Source organism: Eptesicus fuscus, chromosome 4 (genome assembly GCF_027574615.1).
Source record: "Eptesicus fuscus isolate TK198812 chromosome 4, DD_ASM_mEF_20220401, whole genome shotgun sequence".
Taxonomy (NCBI): domain Eukaryota; kingdom Metazoa; phylum Chordata; class Mammalia; order Chiroptera; family Vespertilionidae; genus Eptesicus; species Eptesicus fuscus.
In genome coordinates, this window is record NC_072476.1 from 1,132,713 (window position 1) to 1,155,000 (window position 22,288).

Here is a 22,288-nt window from a genome sequence, read left to right on the forward strand (position 1 = left end):
GGCGACACATCCGTGCAGCCCAGCTCTCTTACATACAACACCACCGTCACCGCGGGAGGTGCTACTGGCCTTCATGCATGTTTTCTATAACCATAAGAAGTAACACTGTTTGGAAGTACTTACGTATGATCCTCTTTTTGTAACAGAAATACAGGAAACGAAGAAAAACTAAAAAGGGATTATTTCCAGATAGTGGGATTACCATTGATCTTTGTTTTCTTCTATTCCCTTCTCCGTCTTTTCTAAATTTTATGTAATGTATTAGTTGGGTGGTAAGAAAAAAATAGTAAAAGCTACTTAAAAACATCTTTCAATCTTTTAGTAAATGGTGTCACACATATAAGACAATATTAATAGAGCATTAAAGTGATCATTTTGAAGGTGATGTATATAGCAAAGTTGTAAATGTTCCAATATCATATTAGAATTCAATGACAAAGTGAAAAGGAATATTAATTCCTTAATCACAATCTGACCCAGTGAACACACAGAACGGGACTAGAAGGGGGTAGACAGACAAAGTGGCTACACTTCTCGTTTTGTTTCCTGAAGCCCATTTGAGGGCATTACAGGTAATTTTGCAAAGAAAAAAATGTCACATTGAAAATGGGCAGCAGTAGAGTCTGGGGAACCAGCTAGCATTGTGAGAATATGAATCCTGCTCTGCTAGCCATGGCTGCGTGGTTCTGATTAAAGAAGCACTTCTTCCCTGGCGGGAGCTCACCTGGGGAGGCCGCCTTCCTCCCCGTTGGGAGCTGCCTGTCATCATGGAACGATGAGCAACGTTGCTCAGAAACCAGTCGCCAGCCTTTGAAGGTCCCCGCCCTTTGGCCCCCCCGCAGGCCTTGCAGACCTCCAGCCCACTCACCTGTGAACTGCGCACCTGGCATCCCTTTGGCTATCTCCCCTCTAACCCTGTCCTTGCACGTCACTCAGCCCTTTGAAGACCCTGGTCCTCCCGCAGATCTATCTGTAAGCTGCCCGTTTGCCTACTTTCCTTTGTGCTTTTACTGCATAAGCAGCCGGCTTGTGGTGGGGGCAGGGCAGGTGTCTGTGGCTGACCTGCTGCTCTCCCGTGCTGCCGGCAGGACTGGGATCAACGCTCATGTGTGATTCCACCCTGTCTCTGCTTCACTGGCTCGAGCAGTGACAGGCAGCCCGGACCCATTGCTTGTCCGGTTACAACATCAGCTTTGTCTACATTAAAGAAGTGTTTAAAATTCCCCACGAGACCCTGCCTCAGGGCCACAGCTCTGGAGGAGGAGCCCCCCCCCCCCACCCCAGGCTGGCTGTGCACCTTCCCGGCTTTCCTCAAGGCCTTACTGCGGTCCACACATGGTTGGGACACAGGATCCAAACAAGGACAGTCACACAGGAAAGACACTGAATTACCTTTCTCTGGAAAGCTGTTGTTTTTGGTGAGCTTGACACTCTTGGGCCGGGGGCTGCTGTCATCCATGCCCATGATCAGGTTGCGGAAAAACAGATCAAACTTCTTCCTGCTCTCCGAGTTGATGGTGCCGGCCACGGCCCACACGAGGGCGAAGAGGAACAGGCCTTGCAGCCAGAGGAAGATCTGCTGGCTCGTCAGGCCTTCCGAGCCTTCGCTTTCGTCTTCCTTTATCTCCCTGATTTCATCTGGAAGCAAGAAGAGGGACTCAGGGGAAGCTGCAGAACGGAGCAGATCTGAACCGTGTGACCCGGTGCCTCAGTCAGTGAGGGGCCTGGAGAGAGGACGGATGTGGCTGAATGGCCATCACGTGCCAGACCCTTTGTGCACACACATCTCCCCATTTTCCATTGTGGTGAGATACAGCACACACTTCACCGCTGACCGTTTTTAAGCGTGCACTTCAGGGAGGTGCGTCCGCAGCCATCACCACCACCCTCTCCGGTGCTCTGTCATCTTGCAAAACGGGAACAATTCCCTGTCACACACTCACTCCCATCGGCCCGCCCCCTCCTCCTGGCACCCACTATTCAGCATGTCGTCTCTATAAATCGGACAACTCTAGGGATGGAGGCAAGGTCAGCCAGTGAGGTTAAACTCAGTGGGTGAGGATTGAGGAGAAATAGTTTCAAATGATCTTCCCTAAGATACTTGCTAAAGACAGAGAAACGAGTAACTTTGCAATAGAGACAGGTGGCTGGTCAAAGTCAACTGGCCAAAGCCTTCCCCGACACTCAGGTGCCCCACACCGCGTGCCTCACGGGCCACTGAGGACCCAGCACCCTCCTGCGGCTTCAACCCCCAGGCGAACGCCCGCATCTGATCGTGAGGAACTGCCAGGCCACAAGTTGCGCGGCCTCAGTAAGGAACTGGCAGTGTGATCAGGCGGCGCGGCTACGGGAGACGAGGAAGCGCAGAGCACTGTCCCGGGCTGTAGGAGGCCACGGAGATACAGTCCTTAGATACTATGTGGCGTCTTGAATGGGAGTCTGGGACAGAAAAGGGACATTTGTGGGAAAACTGGTCAAATTCAAATAAAGTCTATAGTGTAGTTAACAGATAGTATCAAGATTAATTTCCTTATTCTGATCATTGTGCTGGGTTATATAAGATGTTAACATAAAAAAAAAAAAGCTAGGTGAAGGTATATGTGACTCTCTATACTCTTTAGAAATTTTCTCTCAGTATAAAGTCATTTCAAAATAAAAGGCTAAAACTGTATTTACTGTTCCTTATCTCAAATCCCATGGGTCACAGCGATCATGGTCTTGCATTTTCACATCAACAGAGTGAAGAGTTAGAGCTCTGAAATCGTATCTGTGTGTGTTCAAACCCAGCCCCCTTTTCCCTCGTTGTGTGTATCTGGGCCCTTCTGAGCGGCTCATGGCTACAGACTGGGGAAGGCAAGAGATGAGGTCCTTGGTGCCGGGGACAACGAGGCCCTCTCTCGTGATGGTGCCTTCTTTCCTGGAGGAGATACTGCGTAAGAACAAGAGACAGAGCTTGGGAAAGTATACAAAATCCCACATGTTAATGCAAATATAGACACTGTATGCAATCTGTGTGCTTTTGGAAAACTCTGTAGTTTTAATTTTAGGAAACCAAATTAACATTTAGCCAAAGAAAGTCTAACACAACAGTGCACCACATTACACTTTTGCTCCACATCTGCAATGCCTTTCAAAGAATGGGCTGCAGAATGCGCATGCAGCAGAAGTCGTAAGGAGGTCCATCTTGAGTTACATGCCATTTTGAGAAAGAAATGGCATCCAGTAGAAGTTTTCCAAGTGGACACACCTTTTGCCATTTCTGGTAGAATTCAAGAAGATTTGATTTATGTAAAACAGTTACAGGGAACTTCTCCCGCAGCTACACCAATGGGTCTGCGGGTTATGTGCCTCCCACGTCCTGGAAAAGCCCTCTAGTTTGCAGACTGATGTGTTCAGTCCTTTATAGTCTATCTGTGGGCTGTGTGAGTTCAGATTTTTGTAATTATGTTTTCTTAACTTCCTATCTAATTTTTTCAGAATCATTTTTCAGAGATATATCTGCGTGTATCAGCTGCATTCATTTCCCTCCAGGATACCTCGCTTGCTAGGTAGAGAGACAGGAATTATCACTCCCCTTGTGGAACTGAGAAGAGATGTGTAATTTGCACAAGAACATCCAGAAAATCAATCCAAGATCAAGGCTAAAGCCAAAATACGTGGACTCTTTCCACCAAACTCTACTCTCTCCACTCCAAAGGCTTGCTTGTTCCACCTCAAAATGCCGATCTGACGGTAACTCGGGGGGATAATGGTGTGAGCGGAGGAAATAGCAAGGCACCCCCACCCCCATCTGGGAGCGCTCACCGAGCAGAGAGGAGTACAGCCTCATCATGGAGAAGGCAAGGTGGGTGGGCGACGTTTGGACCACAAGTTTACACTGCAGGCGGATGAACTCCAGGCAGGGCTGGACCAGCCAATTGAACATGTCGTTGACCTGCAAGCAGAAAGGGAAACTCAAGATGTTACAAAAAGTGAGTTTAGGACCAAGAGCTTGGAATGCCTCTGGGAGACGAGGTGCGAGGAAGATTGCTGATCACTGTGCGTGCATCTGAGTCCCCCCCCCCCCCCAGCTCCCACTTACAGGGTGCAGGCCACAGGCCCCCCGGGCCCACTCCGGGTGGGCGGAGAGGCTGGCGCTGCAGTGCCCAGCTGCAGGACACATGAAATAGCTCTAGGACCCAAACAGGACAGCTGACTTTATTTTCATAAGATGTTCTAAACAGCAATTTGCAAATGACTGTTGGGCATTTGTAAGGCAGACTCCTGGAAAAAGGGCCTCGGAGTGCAGCGCTAAGGTCAGGGCTCCTCGCCATTGCTCCCGGTGTGTGCGGACAGGCCCACCTGCGGGTTAACAGTCCTGGTCTCTTACCTCTGCTCTCCCTCCCCCATTCGCTCTTTAAAGAAATTCTTGCCTTACTTCCTCCTATTTTAGGTGTTTTGTTTTTTTTAATTTTTTCTTATAATTTATTTGTGCCTGTCACTGTAAATTATCTTGAGTCCTTTTTTGGAAGTAGGCAAGTCACACTAAATAAACACATTCATAGGTTGCACATGTATGTGGGTGCGTGTGAATGTGTAGATGCATTATCTGAACACATGAATGTAGGTACATGGATGGTGGCACTTTCACTCCACCAACCAGCACTGAGTGAGGGACTGCAGCGCGGGAGGTGCTGAGGGTACGCGGTGGCAGGAGAGCCCGTGCCTGCCTTCCTGGAGCTTCCGGAGGGCAAAGGTGAGCAGTTCAACAGGAAGAACCTGAGTGAGATACAGACCACGGGGACCGGTCCGTCCGGACGGACCGGGAACGAGAAAGGGCACGTCGGGAAGAACAGGGCTGAGGGAGGCTTCCCTCCGGCTGAGAGGAGTGAGCGTGCACTGGTCCAGGAGCTGCTCCACCCAGTCCCAGGCGAGCTGGGCTCCAAGGCCCGGCTCCTCGCGGCTCTCAGGCGACGGGTTTGGGGGAAATCGCTCAGGACCGTGGGCCCTGCTGACTGGCTGGGGGCGGCTTCTTAGAGAAGGAGCCCGGTGGCACGGGTGACTCCTCACCAGATGAAATGGGGCAAGGGTTCCAGGAAGAGGAGCACCAAGCACAAAAGGCTTGAGGTGGGGAGACCAGGCCGGAGGCTGGAGCTGACCTGAGGCTGGAAGGGGTGGGTGTGGGGTTGGAGACGGGCAGGGCCGGATCCGAACCCCAGGCTCTGACAAGGGGTGAGCCTTTGTGCTGGGTCCCCAAGGCTTCCTGTGCCTGCTGGGGAAAGGTCTCTGAGCGTGCACGTGGACATGTGTCTGCATAAACGCCTGTGCTCAGGCATACTGCACATGCATGTACATGTGACAGGAAGAGGCTGTCCTATAAGGCTCCCAAGCGCTCCACAGTGGGAGTAACACCCTTCTTGGCTTCACCCGTGGGAACCTGTTTCGGGGAACCGATGGATGCAGGGAAAGCCGGAGGCACCCCCAGCCTGCTCTGTCCTGCTTTCCTAGGCTGAGTGGCAGGTGCCTCTCCCCTGCAGGCCACCCCCTTCCAGGAAGGGCGTGGAAGGAGCCGCTGCCTGCCACCCGGAGAGCAGCCACTGACTCCAGCGCCCTGAGGGGTGACCGAAGAGCCCTTCCAGAGCATTCTGCTGGGGAGCGGGGGAGGGTGACCCGCCTGCCACACACAGGACTGGGCTCAGGCACCGTCTTCTCCCGGGGGATGAGGAGGGTGGAAGGAGAGCTGACCTCACTGCCGTCCACCACATGGAGAAGAAAGGCGGGGATGCAGCCAGGAAGCCAGGAGCCCCGGGAGGGGGGAAGGGGGCGGTCAGAGGAGGAGGGGGCGGGGAGGGGACGCGGCTGCTCACCAGCTCCTTGTGCTCCTCGGTGAGCACGGGGGGCAGCGTGTCCATGTAGGAGTCCTTCAGCGGCTTCCAGCCCAGCTGGTGGGGCTCCATGTAGATCATGCCGCACCTGGAGCACGGACACCCGGGGCGCGTGGGCGAGGCCGTGCTCAGTGGGGGGGAGGGGGCAGGTTGCAGGCTGCCTGGCCATTTGGTCAGGAAGCGGGGAGGCCGGTGGTAAGAGGGGCTTGGGAGCCAGAGGACCTGGTTGGAATCCCAGTCCCAGAACCTAACTGAGGGGCCGTGGGCAAGGTTTCCTTACTGCCTCTGATTCTACGTCCTTGTCTGTAAACTGAGGCATGTAAAAAACACGTGGTTCCCAGTGCTGCTGTAATGGTTACGTGCCAATAAAGAGTTCAGCACTCAAAATGAAGTTAGCACTATGCCCGCACCCAGGGCATTCTTGGTCAATGCAACTGCGATCGTTACCCTAGTGTCAGTATGTTCCCATGTACTGACATGCAACTTCTGTTTGTCTGTTAATCCTCACCCAAGGATTAATTTTTTTAAAATTGATTTCAGAGAGAAAGAAAGAGGGAGAGAGAGAGATAGAAACATCAATGATGAGAGAGAATCATTGATCGGCTGCCTCCTGCACGCCTGCCACTGGGAATCCAGCCCACAACCCCACATGTGCCCTGACCAGGAATTGAATCCTGACCTCCCGGTTCATCAGTAGATGCTCAACCACTGAGCCACGCCCGCCGAGCCCCAAGGATACCTTTTCCATTGATTTTTAGACGGAGTACAAGGGACGGGTAGAAAAAGAAAGAAAAACATCGATGTCAGAGACACATCAATTGGTTGCCTCCTGCATGTACCCCGCTGGGGTCAGGGATTGAGCCTGCAACCAAGGCAAATGCTCTTGACCAGAATCGAACCCAAGACTTTTCAGGCCACAGACCGATGCTCTGACCACTGAGCCTCACGGCCAGAGCCTGACATGCCACGTTTTATGCAGCACTTGTTCTTCTGTCTGTCACAGCCAGGTGCTCTCCCTCAATGACCCCCTATGGCACCCAGCACCATGTTAGGTCCTAATGGCCTTCATCTCTAAATATTTCTCCTTTTGGTCTATGTCTTAGACATGAGGGGACCGTGGCTCAGAGAGGCTGAGTGACTGGGAGGAGGTCACACAGCTAGCAGGTGGCATGACCAGGCTGGGAAAGAACCACGTGTTCTTTCTACTCCCTCACATCATCTTTGGGAGCATGGGCCAATTTTATTTCACTTTTAAGGACTTCAGGCGCACAGGGTTGGATTAATTATTATCCCTAGCATATATATCATTAGCACGGCCATTTTTCTATTTTTTTTAAATCCTCACCAAAGGATGTGTTTTTCATTGGATTTTAGAGAGAGAGAGGAAGGGAGACAGAGAGAGAGAGAGAGAGAGAGAGAGAGAGAGAGAAACATTGATGTGAGAGAGAGACATCATTCCTTTTGGTGTACGGGAAACGCTCCAACCAATTGAGTCCCCGGCCTGGGCGGCCTGGCCGTTCTTAGTTAATGTTTCAAGAATGTAGTAAGCACCCAGGAACCCACCACCCAGACAGAAGCTAGAATCTTGACAATAACCTTCTAAGCATATGGGCTCCCTTGTCCTGGCCCCTGGCGTCCCCCCGAGGTAACAGATGCTAAACCCTGCGTTCACCTGTTCCTTGATTTTCCTTCTTACATAGCTTATGGCAGCTCTGTGTGTTCCTAAAGTGTATATATACTTATTTTGGTTTTTAACCACTTAAAAAGGGGCACTATGATGTATGTAATATTGTGGGTTTACTTTTATACAGAATATTGCTAAGATTTTATCCTTAATATATTTAACTTAGATCTATCCATAGAGTTGCATGTCAGTACAATTCATTTGTTTTGAGTGCTATATAGGTATTACAATTGGTGACTTTATTACACTTTAAGTCACTCCTATCAAGTGGGCATCTGGGTTGTTTCCAAGTGCTTATTACTGTGAACTGTGCCACTATGAAAATTCTCATATGGAGGCAAAGGTCTGCATTGTACGTGGGCAAAGGTTTCTTTGGGGTATACACTTGGGAGCAAACATGTGGGTCAGGAGGCATATGAAGCTTCAGTCTTAGGAGATAATGCCAAATTCTTTTCTAAAGTGCTTACTTGATTAGAGCCTATAACCAGCAATGCATATTAAGGACTGATTTTATGACAAATCTAAGTGACAACAAATAATGTGATCTCCCGGGGGTTAAACACACTCCCAGAGCTCGCCCACTGCTCAAGGTGGAGCAAGGTGACCCACCTGCTCACGGTGGCCGGCGAGGCCTGCTCCAGGTCAGCTGGCTCGAAGATCAGACTCATCTTGGAGCTCATCTGTATGATCTCTCCACTCATTAAACACAGCTGAAAGGCAAAGCAGAGGGTGGAACTCCACCTGCAAGTCAGAGCCTCGATGGGCACATGGATGGTGGGAATCCACCCACAAATGTGTCTTGAGCTCCTACTGTGTGCTGGGTGCTTAGAGTAAAGCAGACAAAATCCCTGTCCTCGAGGGCTTTACATTTTGTTGAGAGGGGACAGGTGATAAGCAAACTATCTATATATATAAAAGCCCAGTGATGGAATGGCGGAATGACCAGAATGACCGGTTGACCAGTCACTATGATGCACACTGACCACCAGGGGGCAGATGCTCAATGCAGGAGATGTCCCCTGGTGGTTAGTGTGCTCCCACAGTAGGAGCGCCGCTCGGCTGACTGGTATGAGTGACTGCTCCCACAGTGGGCCGATCCCTGCAGGCCACCCCCCTACCAGTGCATGAATCTGTGCACAGGGCATCTAGTATCCTACCTAATAAAAAGGTAATATGCAAATCAACTGTACCATCAACACACCCACAAGCCACGCCCACAAGCCAATCAGAGCAAGTATGCAAATTAACCCAATCAAGATGGCTACAGCCACAGAGAGCAAGGTTTCCCAGGTAACAGAGCAAGCCAAGCTTTCTGAAAGCTGTTGCAGGCCTAAGCCTCCACTCAAGCTACAAAGTTTCAATTATAGAAGGTAAACAAATTCAAACAGAAATGGCAGCAGAACGAGCTTGAGAGAGCAAGCCAGGGTTGCTGGCGGCAACAGGGGAAGCAAAGCTTTCTGCACACCCTGTTTGGGCCCAGCCTCCGCTTAAGGCAACAAAGTTTCAATTATAGAAGGTGAATTAACTGCCACAGAAATGGCTGCCGCCCGGAGGGAGCAGCAGGCTTGGCTCCGCTCCAGGCTACAAAGTTTTAATTGTAGAAGGAAAATAAATTTCAGATACCAGGGCCTCCTCTTGGGTTGCCAGGGGGCGTGGCTGGCCTGCAAACCACCACAGGCCCCTTGCTCAGGCCACCCCATGCCCCAAGGGAACCCCACCCTGATCAGGGACAGCCTTCAGGGCAAACCAGCTGGCCCCCACCCATGCACGAGGCCTCTATCCTATCTAATAAAAGAGTAATATGCAGATTGATCATCACTGCAACATACAATATAGCTGCCCCCATGTGGTCAAAGATCCTGCCCCCATGTGGACACAAGATGGCCACCACAAGATGGCCAGCAGGGGAGGGCAGTTGGGAGGCACCCGGCCTGCAAGGGAGGGCAGTTGAGAGGGACCAGGCTTGCAAAGGAGGGCAGTTGGAGGTGATCAACCCTGCAGGAGAGGGCAGTTAGGGGTGACCAAGCCGGCAGAGGAGGGAAGTTGGGTGCAAACAGGCTGGCAGGGGAGCAGTTAAGCATCAACCAGGCTGGCAGTGGAGTGGTTAGGGGATGATCATGCTGGCAGGCAGAAGCAGTTAGGAACAATCAGGAAGGCAGGCAGGCAAGCAGTTGTGAGCCAGCAGTCCTGGATTGTGAGAGGGATGATCCACTGATACCAGTGGATCGGGCCTAAACGGGCAGTCGGACATCCCTTCAGGGGTCCCAGATTGGAGAGGGTACAGGCTGGGCTGAGGGACAACCCCCCTCCATGCACGAATACTGGGCTTCTAGTACTATATAAATGAGTAAATAAAAGAGAAAAATCAAGCAGAAGAGGGGGTTGCAGAACCTCAGTCAGGGTTGGGGGAGTTGTAGTTTAAATAAAGAGGCCAGAGAGGCCCTGAATTGCAGCCATAGAGGAAAGAACAAGAAGCACTCAGACCACATCATGTTTCATGGTTCCTTCCCAGTGCTCACTGTAGAACTTGACTGCACCCTCCTCAGCTTTATGTGCTGTCTTCCACGAAGGACTTCTTTGGATCCCCATGGACTCGTCAAGGGCTAGAGTGACCAGACTATCTCCACAAATCCTTTTCGGAGGAGGAAAGACCACGGAAGCCCCACGCTGAGAAAGTTGTGCAGCTCCACAGGACAGCGCCAACAGCACACCAGGTGTGTGTGTGTGTGTGTGTGTGTGTGTGTGTGTGTGTGTGTGTGTGTGTCGCGGGGGCGGGGGGGCTGCTTCCCACATGCCAGCAGGGCTCCAGTGAGATGCCAAGGATAAGACGCCCGTGGCCTCGGCCTCCCCGGAGTTGGGGGAAGAGGAACCCCATCTCTACTGCTGCTCATCCTGAGTTGTGGCTAAACAGCTCCCTCATATTACCTGGCCCCCATAAACACTCTTGGGAACAGGCAGCGTGCACCCAGGAAGGCCCAGCTGGATGGGCTGACCACCAGCGGGGTCATGTCTGGGTCAAGGAAAGTAAGACCCACCCACACTCGGGAGGCGTGATTTACACCCGAAGCCCAGGATTCCGAGGCGCCTCACTGGCTGTGACTCTTTATACTGCCAATCTGAAGCCCATCGGACACGCTCGCACACTTTGTCAAACCACTAGCATAGTCCATATCATGTAATACAATTTGTTTCTATTTTTATTTGTTATATAATCAAAATTATGCACATGCTATGATTAGGTCTTCCATGGTGAGTATAACTCCCTCTTCATCTTGTGAAATTTAAATACAGTAGTATTGATAGTGACATATAGATTGACTATAGATAGGAAATCTTCCTTAAAATGTGATACATTTTATTATATTTTAAAAGTTACATAGCACTTGCTATATGCAGGCACTATGATAAGCAGTTTGCAAATATTAACTTACCTAGTCTTCCTAACAACACTGTGAGGTAGGTACCATCAGCCCCACTTTACAGATGATAAAACTGAGGTACAGAGAGTCTAAATAGCTTGTCTGAGGTTACACGACTGGTCAGCGGCTGGGCAGGATCTGGACCCAGGCTGTGTGGCTCCAGAATCCAGGCTCTTTAACCACCACGCTTCATGGCACAATGTATCTCCACCAGCTGCTGCAGCAGCGTCTCCAGCCCACTGGCACTTGTGCAACGTCCCCCTGCCCACCTCTATCAGGGAATGGAGTCTGTTTCTCCACCCTCTTGAATCTGGGCAGGCCCTGTGACTTATATGACCAATGGAACTCAGAAAAAGTGACGCTGCACCCATTCCAAGCATAGCTCTTAATTTCCTAGAAACTTCCACCCACTGCCTCTTAGGAATACCCCATAAGAAGTGACACAACCTGGGACCACCAAGTGAGAAGCCCAAGCCCTGTGGAGAGGCCTGGAGGATGAAGTGCCATTTGGAGAGGGAGGGAGGGAGAAAGGAAGGGAGGGAGAGGGAGGGAGAGAGAGAGGAAGGGAGGGAGAGGGAGGGGGAGAAAGGGGGAGAGAGGAAGGGAGGGGGAGGAAGGGGGAGAGAGGAAGGGAGGGGGAGGGAGGAAGGGAGGGAGAGTGAGGAAGAGGGAGAGAGGGAGTGAGAAGGGGAGGGGGATGTAGGGAGGGAGGGAGGGAGAGGGGAAGGGAAGGAGATGGGAGGGAGGAAGGGAGGGAGCGGGAGAGGGAGGGAGTGAGAACGGGAGGGGGAAGGAGGGAGGGAGGGAGAGGGAGAGAAGGAGAGAAGGAGGGAGGAGGGAGGGGGAGGAGAGGGAGAAGGGAAAAGCAATGTCAGACTCAGCAGCTACCTTTTTGTTGTCATCCAGAACAGTGTTCATGTTTTCAATCCAAACGGCATCCACGGGCCCATCAAATATGATCCACTTGCGATCATCAGACAGGGAGGACGCTTGCTCCCGGAAAGCATTGGCGAGGACGCCGTCGGTCCACTCGTGGCTCACTTGGTCGAAGCACCCGTACAGCTGCCCCATGGTGATGGCCTTGGGGTTGATGACCTTGTACTCCACGGCAAACTCCCCCATCTGGTTGGCTGGGCAAGAAGGTCCAACCCGAGTTACAAAAGTTCTGGTCAGACCAGAACATCGGACCAGAGAGAATGCAATCTCAAAGGCCGAGTGGCCACGATGAATGTGCCATCCAGAGAAGCCTTCTAAACTGTGCGTGCAGCTTTTTAAAGATTGCTAGGTCATGACAACCATGTATTTCTCGCCATAGGTTCTCTGAGGCTCACTTCAAGCAGGCAAGGGTGCCCGTGAGACGTAAAGAACCAGCTGGCCTGGAGGACCCCGGCAGTGAGGGGGGTGCACACCCAGGGCCTCCGGTGCGGCTCTCACAGCTGCCCGAAGACCTGGGCTCAACTGGAGGTAAAGAAACTGCTGAAGGGTAAGAGATTCTGGAAAAGGGTGGCTACTTGTCTTTCTTTACCTGAAGGACTGGCTTAGCCTTGAAACCCCTTCACTAGCTGCTCAGAAGTGCCCCTGAGAAACGCACCCGCGGTGGGCCAGGACCCGGAATGCCAGGCAGTGATGGCACTGCAGTTGTGCTTAACGACAGAAGATGACTTCTGCTGCCTGGTCCTTCAGTGAGGGAAAGTTGGCATGCTTAAGCCACCAGTTAAATAAAGAACCATTTCTGCAGAATCCCAAAGCAAAGAACTGGGGTAGCCTCCTTTCCTAAACTATATTCAAATCTCAAAATTACGAAAGTTTGAAATGCCCAAATGCATTATGAAGGCCAACTTAGTCACAAAAAAACTCAAAAATCCAACAGCAACTCAGTTATCCTTTGTTATTAGGAAAACATCTTATATAATAAAAGGCTAATATGCAAATTGTTCCCTTGACCAGGAGTTCAACTGGGAGTTTGACCAGGGGTTTGACCAACTACCCATGGCCGTTCCCCTCAACCAGCCCCACTCTGATCGGAGGTGGGGCCAGCCCGATAACCACCCGTGGCCCCTCTCCCCATTTGGCCCCATCCCCAATCAGCTCCCCCCACCCTGATTGGGGGCGGGGCTGGCTCACCAACCACCTGTGGCCCCTCCCCCTGGCTGGCCCAGCTCGATCAGCCTGATTGGGGCGGGGTGGCCAGAACCCACCTGTGCATGAATTCATGCACCAGGCCTCTAGTCCTATCTAATAAAAGAGTAATATGCAAATTGACCATACCTCTGTTACACCCACAAGCCACGCCCACAAGCCACACTCATCAGTCAATCAGGAGCAAATAAACCCAGCCAAGATGGCTGTGGCCACGGAGAGAGCAGGAGGGAGGCTTGGGTTTCCCCGGCAATGGAGGAAGCCAAGCTTTCCGTCTGCCCTTGCCAGCCTAGGCCTCCATTCAATGCTACAAAATTTCAATGATAGAAGATAAATAAATCTCAACAAAAATGGCGGCAGCCATGGAGCTGGAGAGAGCAGGAGGCTAAGGTTGCCCCCAGTAATGGATGAAGTCAAGCTTCTGCATCCCTGGCGGGCCTAGGCCTCCACTCTAGGCTACAAAGTTTCAATTGTAGAAGATAAATAAATCCCAGATACCAGGGCTTCTGCTTGGGTTGCTGGGGGGCATGGCCGGCCTGCAAACCACCAGAGGCCCCTCGCCAAGGCTGCCCCACACCCCAAGGGAACCCCCACTCTGATCCGGGACACACTTTAGGGCAAACCAGCTGCCCTCACCTATGCACCAGGCCTCTACCCTATCTAATAAAAGTGTAATATGCAGATTGACCATCACTCCAACACACAAGATGGCTGCCCCCATGTGGTTAAAGATCCTGCCCCTATGTGGACACAAGATAGCCACTACAAGATGGCCAACAGGGGAGGGCAGTTGGGAGGGACCAGGCCTGCAAGGGAGGGCAGTTGTGGGTGATCAGGCCAGCAGGGAAGGGCAGTTGGGAGGGACCAGGCCTGCAAGGGAAGGCAGTTAGGGGTGATCAAGCCTGCAGGGGAGGGCAGTTAGGGGTGACCAGGCAGGCAGAGGAGGGAAGTTGGGGTGACCAGGCCTGCAGGGGAGAGCAGTTGGGGGTGATCAGGCCTGCAGGGGAGGACAGTTAGGGGTGACTAGGCCTGCAGGGGAGGGCAGTTAGGGGCAAACAGGCTGGCAGGGGAGCAGTTAGGCATCAATCAGGCTGGCAGGGGAGTGGTTAGGGGGTGATCAGGCTGGAAGGCAGAAGTGGTTAGGGGCAATCAGGAAGGCAGGCAGGTGAGCAGTTGTGAGCCAGCAATCATGAATTGTGAGAGGGATGTCCAACTGCCCATTTAGGCCCGATCCCACAAGGCAGTCGGACATCCCTTGAGGGGTCCAGATTGGAGAGGGTGCAGGCTGGGCTGAGGGACCCCCCCCCCGCCCTTGTGCATGAATTTCGTGCACCGGGCCTCTAGTTTATAATAATAAAAGTGTAATATGCTAATTAGACCAGATAGCTGAACAAGCTTCTGGACGTCATTCTGGACATCCTTCCGAACGAAGCCATGGTGGCAGGGGCTGAGGCTGAGGTGGTTAGGGGTAATCAGGCAGGCAGGCATAGGCAGTTAGGGGTGGTCAAGCAGGCAGGCAGAGTGGTTAGGGGCAATCAGTCAGGCAGTGGAGTGGTTGTGGTGATCAGGCAGTCAGGTGGTTAGGAGCCAGCGGTCCTGGATTGTGAGAGGGATGTCAGACTGCCAGTTTAGGCAGGGATCAGGCCTAAAATGGCAGCCGGACATCCCCCTAGGGTCCCAGATTGCCAAAGGGGGCAGGCTGGGCTGAGGGACACCCCCCCTGCACAAAGTTCGTGTTGGCCTCTGGTGTTAAAATAAAGTCCTGGAAGGGATCGTGTAAGCACAGCCACAAGGCCCTGCTTTCAGAACCACAGGCTTGTGTTTCATTAAAAAATCCCCCCAAAGTGGTTTCTCTGGCGATAAATGTCGCTTCCATTTGTTGAGGAGAAACTGTGCTAGGTTAGTTACCTGCATGATCTCATGTAATTCTCAGAACAATCCCATTTACTGCTGGAAAACCAGGGGCTAAGAGAGGCTTAGTCATTTGGCCAAGGTCTGGGTCTGATTAAAAAGTCTAGGTCTCATCCTCTACATTAAAGGGAGGAGGGGAGGGAGGAAGGGAGGGAGGGTGGGAAGGGGGAGGGAGGGAAGAGGGGGGAGGGGGAGGAGAGGGAGGGGGAGGGGAGAAAGAAGGGAAAGAAACTGATTTGCTTTTAGAATTCCGTTTTTAGACTCTCTGACGGGGAAGCCTTTGGAGAAGCAGCCGTTCAGCAGGTGAGAACATGCCTCCGGCCCTAATGATGGACACCCCGCCCCCCCCAACGCGGGAAGCTCCCTCCCTCTTGGTTTCTGCCTGCAGACATCTGTGTGCCAGCTTCTGGCTCTGACATCACAGCCCAGAGACGGCACAAAAACACCCCGAAACAAACCCAGCCTGGCACCACCTGCCCTGCCGAAGGGGGTGTGTGAGCTGTACCTTTGTGTAAGTCACCCAGAGCTGCAGCCAGCACTTTATAAGCACAGGTCTTGCCCCCCATGGGGTCTCCGACAATCATGTAGCCGTGTCTCACCAGCATCATCTCATAGATCTGAGAGGAGACAACATATAAGACGTCACTCAGCGCAAACCTCCCAGAACTGCGGTCAGTCAGACGTTGACGAGGACTGAGAGGTGCCGGGGGGCCCCACAGTCACACCTCCCCCTGCTGAGCCAATCTTTGGGGTGATTCGTCACTTAACTGCCTTTTGGGTGAATTGATGCGTGTCTCAGATTGCTGAAGAGATTGGAACTACCCTTCGCTCTGGCCCTGTCTGTGCTCAGCACCGAGTGACGTACCGAACCTATTTCTTGTGATCTGCTCAGTGGCACAGACCACCGCCTAACCGTGGGAATGACGCCCTCAAAGGGTGGCTGACCCGCGGGCAGAGCAAGTCGCACAGAGGCCTCTGCCGCAGGGCCCGACGGGAGTGGCACCGTTTGTTTTCCGAGGGACCCATTTTATTTATTTTTTACTTTAAACATCCCTGTCCAATTGCAGTTTACATTCAGTGTCACTTTGTATTAGTGTCAGGCCCAGCATAGCGGCCCGATAGTCATATGCTTTACAAGGTCCCCCGACGTCTCCAGTCCCGCCCCCGCCCGTACGCTGTTCTTACAGTGCCGACGACTACACTCCCCGTGCAGCACTTCAACCCCATCACTGTCAGTACCTGCAATCCGCACGTCTCAACCCCCCCCCCCGCCCCCCCGCCCACCCCCGCTGCCACCACTCTGTTCTCTGCAGGAAAAGGAAAAGGTGGCCTGTTAGCAAACTGCACTTCTATTGGAAACGCCCTTTCCTGAGGCCTAAATGCTGTTCTGACTTGACTGGGACTCTCAGGGGGAGAAACGCACCTTCTGAGCCAGGTCCCCTACAGGGCACAATGTGAATGCCCGGATCATCGGCTCGGGACGGTCCTGTGACTGCACCATTCGCAGCTAATCCTAAGCTTTGGCTGAAGCCGCTTGGAGAGTGAGGCTCTTTTTCCTCCGGGCTTGCACCCGGGACAGTCTCAGCCTGAGGGACTGGGCCACCGAGAAGGAAGTTGTAATCAGAGAGAGCCAGCCCAGAGCCGAAGAGACAGACGCCTGGGGCGTCGTACAGAAACCTGGATGCTGCTGTACTGTTCGGGTCCGTCAGTGAATAACCCCCTGGTGTTGATGTCAGCGGTGCGAGCGGGTTCCTATCACTGGGAACTGAGGGTCCGGAGTAATTCAGAGTCCCGTGCTCCAAAGGGAAGACCCCAAGCTAAAAAAAGCAACCCCAAGGGAGATGGTCGGGAAAAATGGTGGATTTTAAACTTCAACTTGGAAATGAAGTGAAGGCCTAGAGGGTAAGGTGCCTCCATCGCTCCCTCCACCTCTCTCCAGGCACCTGGCATTGTGCCCCGAGTCCGTGTGCCAGGATGTTCTCATTCCCACGTCAGCGGAGCACTCAGGTCCGGTTACAACAGGTATATCTATAGATGCCACAGGAGCCCACGGCGCCCACCTGGATGATTTTCCCGATAAACCACGGCACGGGCTGGAGTTTCATCTTCCTGATGTTGTCCTTCAGCACTTCCATGAAGACTTCGTAGTCTGACTCCGGAAGAACGACTCCAGGGAACAGATCCGATATAATTCCCTGGCAATCGGAATTGAGAGAAGGTAGAAAGGATGGATTAGCAGCTGTGTGACTCTCCATGGTCCTAAAATGAGATCCACACGAACTTCGTAAAATTCCAAACCTCATTTTCCCTGCACCAACACTCAGCCACAACTACTATTCTGACATCATCTGTTCAACATGATTGCCCTCCCAAATAATTTTAAAAGTCAGCAAATATTTAATGAGCCCGTGCTATGTTCCATTCATTGTACTAGGGATGAATGAGTCATGATTTCTATCTTAATGGCACTTACAACCTGGTAAAGAAGAGGCGTTAAAAAATTATAAAAGGAAACTAAGTTTGATAAAAACAATTACCCACACCTCAGAATGAATATCACCCTATCAGTGAAACCATCTTTATTAAAATTGGTAACCAGACAGAAATGTTGCCATCCCCATTGTTACTAACATCTGGGGGGGCTACCTGGCAAAAGGGTCCTGGCTGTCGGAGAGGGGGGCCTGAGGGGTGCTGCGGAGACATCTCCCCTCAGAAGTGGGTCCCAGAGCCAGCCCCACCGCACACCTGGAACAGAGGGACATCCTGAGCCAAGAACTTGGCCAGGTTGACGTCCAGCAGGGCCCGGAGCAGCAGGATGCTCTCGTTCTCCTCCGGGTACTTGAGCTTGAGGTTGCCGGCGGCGGTGAGCACGGACTTGACGGCGCGCATGCCGTAGTCGTAGTGGTGCTGCGAGGAGAGCTGCTCGGAGCACAGGCGGTAGGTGGCCACGATCTTCTGGGCGAGGCTGGGGCGTAAAGACACGCGTCTGCACACCCCCGAGAGGACCGTGCCTGCGCATCACACATTCCCACACCCTGGCTCTGGCCCTCCAGAGCGGCCTGCCAGGATGCGGGGGGGAAGGCCCATCGTTCGAAGGCCTGATGGTGCTGCCATCCTGAGCTAAGGAAGCCTGGGAACCCCCAAAGTTAGGGGGAGCAGAGAGCACACACAGATGCATAGCGTGCTGTCTGAGAAACTGTATGTGTACATATTTTTACATGTCCATGTGACTGCAAGCACACACGCACACACATGCACACATCTGGAAAGAATACATCAAACCTTGAGTAATGATAACTGCTGGTCCCTGGAGGGAGGGCTAAGGGTTACTGAAGCGAAACTCCTTTTTCACCTCTGTAACGCTATGACTTCTTTGATGTCCATGCTTTCCTTCTTAAATTTAAAAACCAATCCGAGCTTCACTACCCTCACCCACAGCACATGCAGACTCACAGGCACGGCCATGTCTTACTCGCCCTGGCCCCGCCGGCCACATAGCCTGCCTCGTCCCGGCCAGCGGCATGTGAATGAGGGAGGGGTGCCGCCCCGGCGGGTCCTGGAAAGCCTGCTCCTGCTCGGAGCCGGCGCCCCGTGACTAGCGCTGACGTGTAAGAAACCGGGCTCCTCCCCTCGGGAGGAACTGCCCTGGTCACAGACGCCCACTTCCTTCCCGCAGAGTGAAGACTGAACTTTCCTTGCTAAGCCCCACTGGCGAGGGGTCAGGGTTCCCCGACTGATGGGCTATGCACACCCCTTTGCAGGGAGCCCCTCATGAGACTGACTGACTCGGCCAGCAAAGGCCCTGCTGCTTACAGCCCCAGCACAGCGTGGGCAGAGGCAAGCTGCCCGTTGAGGGATAAGGGAACTGAGCGGGCAAATCAATGCAATCCCGCTCGCGTGCGTAGGAAAACTAAATGGAGCCTCACGGGGAGAGGCAGCCGCTGGGTCTGCAGCCCGGGGCGGGGCAGCTGAGGGCCTCTGCAAACCTCCGCGCCAGCAAGGCGTCACTGGCTACGGCCAGGACAACAGACAAAGGCAAAATTTGATAGGCCAACACAAGCCACTCACAGTGACATTAGTAACTCTGGGTGCACGTGATAAAGACACTCAGCTGTGTGTGTGTGTGTGTGTGTGTGTGTGTGTGTGTGTGTGTGTGTGTGTCTTTGAAAACTGGACAGCACTGGAAAGAGAGATACTTGGTTGAAGTAAATAAAAGTTATGTTGATAACAATGTTAATTCTAAATTATATTAAAATCTCCCCTTTAATCTTGGAATAACTTCATGTTTTTCAGTCTTGCCTTAAGCCATTTAGGAGTGTGTATGTGTGTGTGTGTGTATATGTGTGTATGAGTGTGTGTCTGTGTGTCTGTGTGTGTGTCTGTGTGTGAGTGTATATGTGTCTCTGTGTGTCTGTGTGTGCCTCTGTGTATGTGTGTGTGTATGTGTGGGTATATATGTGTATGTGTGTGTGTGTGTGTATGAGTGTGTCTGTGTGTGAGTGTATATGTGTGTCTGTGTGTGTCTCTGTATGTGTGTGTGTGAGATTGTGTGTGTGTATATGTGTGTGTCTGTGTGTGAGTGTATATGTGTCTCTGTGTGTCTGTGTGTGCCTCTCTGTGTATGTGTGTGTGTGTATGTGTGGGTATATATATGTGTATGTGTGTGTGTGTATGAGTGTGTCTGTGTGTGAGTGTATATGTGTGTCTGTGTGTGTCTCTGTGTGTATGTGTGTGTGAGTGTGTATGTGCATGTGTGTCTCTGTGTGTATGTGTGTCTCTCTGTGTATGTGTATATATGTGTATATATGTGTATGTATGTGTGAGTGTGTGTATATATGTGTATGTGTGACTGTGTGTATGTGTGTGTGAATGTGTGTATGTCTGTGTATGTCTGTGTGTGTGTGTGAGTGTGTGTGTGTGTCTCTGTGTGTGTACGTGTGTGTCTGTATGTGTATGTGTGTGAGTGTATGTGTATATGTGTGTATGTATGTCTCTCTGTGTGTATGTGTGTATGTGTATGTATGTCTGTGTGTATGTCTGTGTATGTGTATGTGTGTGTATGTGTGTATGTCTCTGTGTGTGTATGTGTGTATATTTGTGTGTATATGTCTATGTGTGTATGTCTGTGTGTGTGTGTATGTGTGCATGTCTCTGTGTATGTGTGTGTATGGCTCTGTGTATGTGCATGTGTGTGTATGTGTATGTATGTGTGTGTATATTTGTGTGTGTATGTGTGAGTGTGTGTATATATGTGTGTGTGTGTGTGTGTGTGTGTGTGTGTGTGTGTGAGGGCCAGGCTGCTGTGAGGGTGGGAGCAGGTGAGTGAGTGTTTCTCTAGCAGAAGCCCAGGTGCAAGTACAGAAAAAGGAGGCCTTTTCCTGGGACTCTGGGTCAGTCCCAGCACGGGTCAGGTCAGGACCCAGGCGGGCCCAGGTGCCTGCACAGCGACCTGTGAGCAGAGCCTGTTCTCATTCCTCCCTCCCCAGGCAGCCCGCCTGCATCTGCCCCACACAGCCCTCGTCAGGCCTGCGGAACCCGCTGGAACGCCAGTGCGGCTTACCTTCTGGAGTCGAGAAACCCCATGGAGTAGAGCGAGATCTCACCAATGAGGGCGTAGTCGGGCACCATCATGGCCACTGTCCGGAACAAGGCCTGGAAGAGGAACAGCTCGTCAGTGCGCACAGTGGGGTGCCGGGGAGGCCGTCTGCAGAGGCAGAGAGGAGCACGGCCCTGACCGTCAAGGAGAAGTGCCCGGAGGACACGTCAGCGCCGCGGGCCGCCTCCACTGGACAGACCCACTGCCCCCCCGCCCCGGGCCGTCCAGGTGCGTGCTGTCACACTGCGTCCCTCACTCATGCAGAGGCCCCGGTGCCGTCCTAACAGCACCTCATTCTCCTCTGCCCATCCAGCTCCACGCCCCTTGGAGCTTTCCCGCAGGACTCACTGAGCATGCAGGCCGATGTATACAGGAGCCCCCGAGGCAGAGCAGTCCTGACTAAGTCCCTGTTCTGTCACCCACCCGCTGTGCACAGTTATGCATCCCTGCTGGACCTCGGGTCTTTCATCTCTAAATGGGCTGACACCTGTACCCTCTTCATGGTTGTCATGAGAACAACTGATAGAGGTGAGTGAGGTGCATACTTAGGAAAGTGTGCAGCATGTAGAGAGTCCTCATACACATCAGCTGTTGCTCTTATTCCTTAGATCTCAGAGGAGAATTGACTTGCTAAAACCAGGCCGTTCAAGGTGGAGCGGGACTGGAAAGAGCCCTGGCTTCCAGCCGCCAAGCCTGGTGCTTTCTATTAGACCCTCTGCTCATGGACGTTTCTTGTGCAGATTGAACGTGGTTGCTGGCTGGGAGGGTGCCGGGGGAGTTCAGCAACTGGGCGGTGGAAAGGAGAAAGGTGGCCCGAGGGTTGGAACGTTGTCCTGCACACCAGAAGGTGGCGGGTCTGATTCCGTCCGGGCGCATACCCAGGCGGCAGGCTCGATCCCCTTTCAGGGTGTGTGTAAGAGGCAGCTGATAGATGGCTCTCTCTCTCGCATAATGTTTCCCTCTCTTTCCCTTCCTCTCCCTCTAAAAAAAAAATCAATAAAAAATAGTAAGAAATGTGAGTCCAAATTCTACTGTAGGTCTCACTGCCCTGTGTTGACCAGCGAGGAGGGAGTGGAGGAGCCACGGTTGAGGAACCCCTTGGCTCTCCCCCGTTCCCGGAGGGGGTGAGTGGTGGGTCAGAACAGGTGATAAGAGCGTGTTTCTAGCAAGTGGAGCATCATGGACGGCAGGTCCTCGAATGATGTCCGTTCTTTCAACGTCATGTCATTACAGCATTGATGCGATGCCATAGGAACGTCACTCGGTAGATCAATGAGCCTTGCTAACACTGGTCTCCTCATGTGCCGTTTTGCTTAAAGGCACAGAACCTATCGATGACATTCAGTGGGAACTTACTGTACTCAGCGGTGAGCATGGCTCTGGCTGGTCCCTCGTGTGTCTTCTACTCAAGGGGCTGGAGCATAACTTGGAATACAATCAGTCGAGCAGCAGACCGGGCGTCCCTCTGCGGCTCTTCCCATGCAGTTGGGTTGCTAGGAGCTCTTCCCACAGGAGGGGACCCAGATACCCTGTGCTTTGGTTTTTCCTCTCATGGGAGAAACTGTTCACGTGAGGAGGCCTGCTTGGCTCTTTCCTCTCCTTTGAGGCCTTTCCTTCTCTCCCGGCCGCAGGGTCATGGGTACTGCCACAGCTTAGCTCAGGCCAGTGGGCACAA

At 52.5% G+C, this 22,288-nt stretch overlaps 1 protein-coding gene across 1 annotated transcript in view; it reads right to left on the reverse strand.

The window, feature by feature from the left end:
• The window catches only part of DNAH3 (dynein axonemal heavy chain 3), a 212,312-nt gene that overhangs the window by 71,163 nt on the left and 118,861 nt on the right, over nucleotides 1-22,288 (reverse strand). The window contains exons 32-40 of the mRNA XM_054714387.1: nucleotides 20,578-20,669; nucleotides 17,763-17,982; nucleotides 17,078-17,212; nucleotides 15,523-15,634; nucleotides 11,856-12,097; nucleotides 8,158-8,258; nucleotides 5,847-5,952; nucleotides 3,805-3,934; nucleotides 1,393-1,638 (exon numbers count right to left, since the gene is read on the reverse strand). Of these exons, the coding sequence (XP_054570362.1) occupies nucleotides 1,393-1,638; nucleotides 3,805-3,934; nucleotides 5,847-5,952; nucleotides 8,158-8,258; nucleotides 11,856-12,097; nucleotides 15,523-15,634; nucleotides 17,078-17,212; nucleotides 17,763-17,982; nucleotides 20,578-20,669 (1,384 nt within the window). The remainder of the gene's footprint in view (nucleotides 1-1,392; nucleotides 1,639-3,804; nucleotides 3,935-5,846; nucleotides 5,953-8,157; nucleotides 8,259-11,855; nucleotides 12,098-15,522; nucleotides 15,635-17,077; nucleotides 17,213-17,762; nucleotides 17,983-20,577; nucleotides 20,670-22,288) is intronic.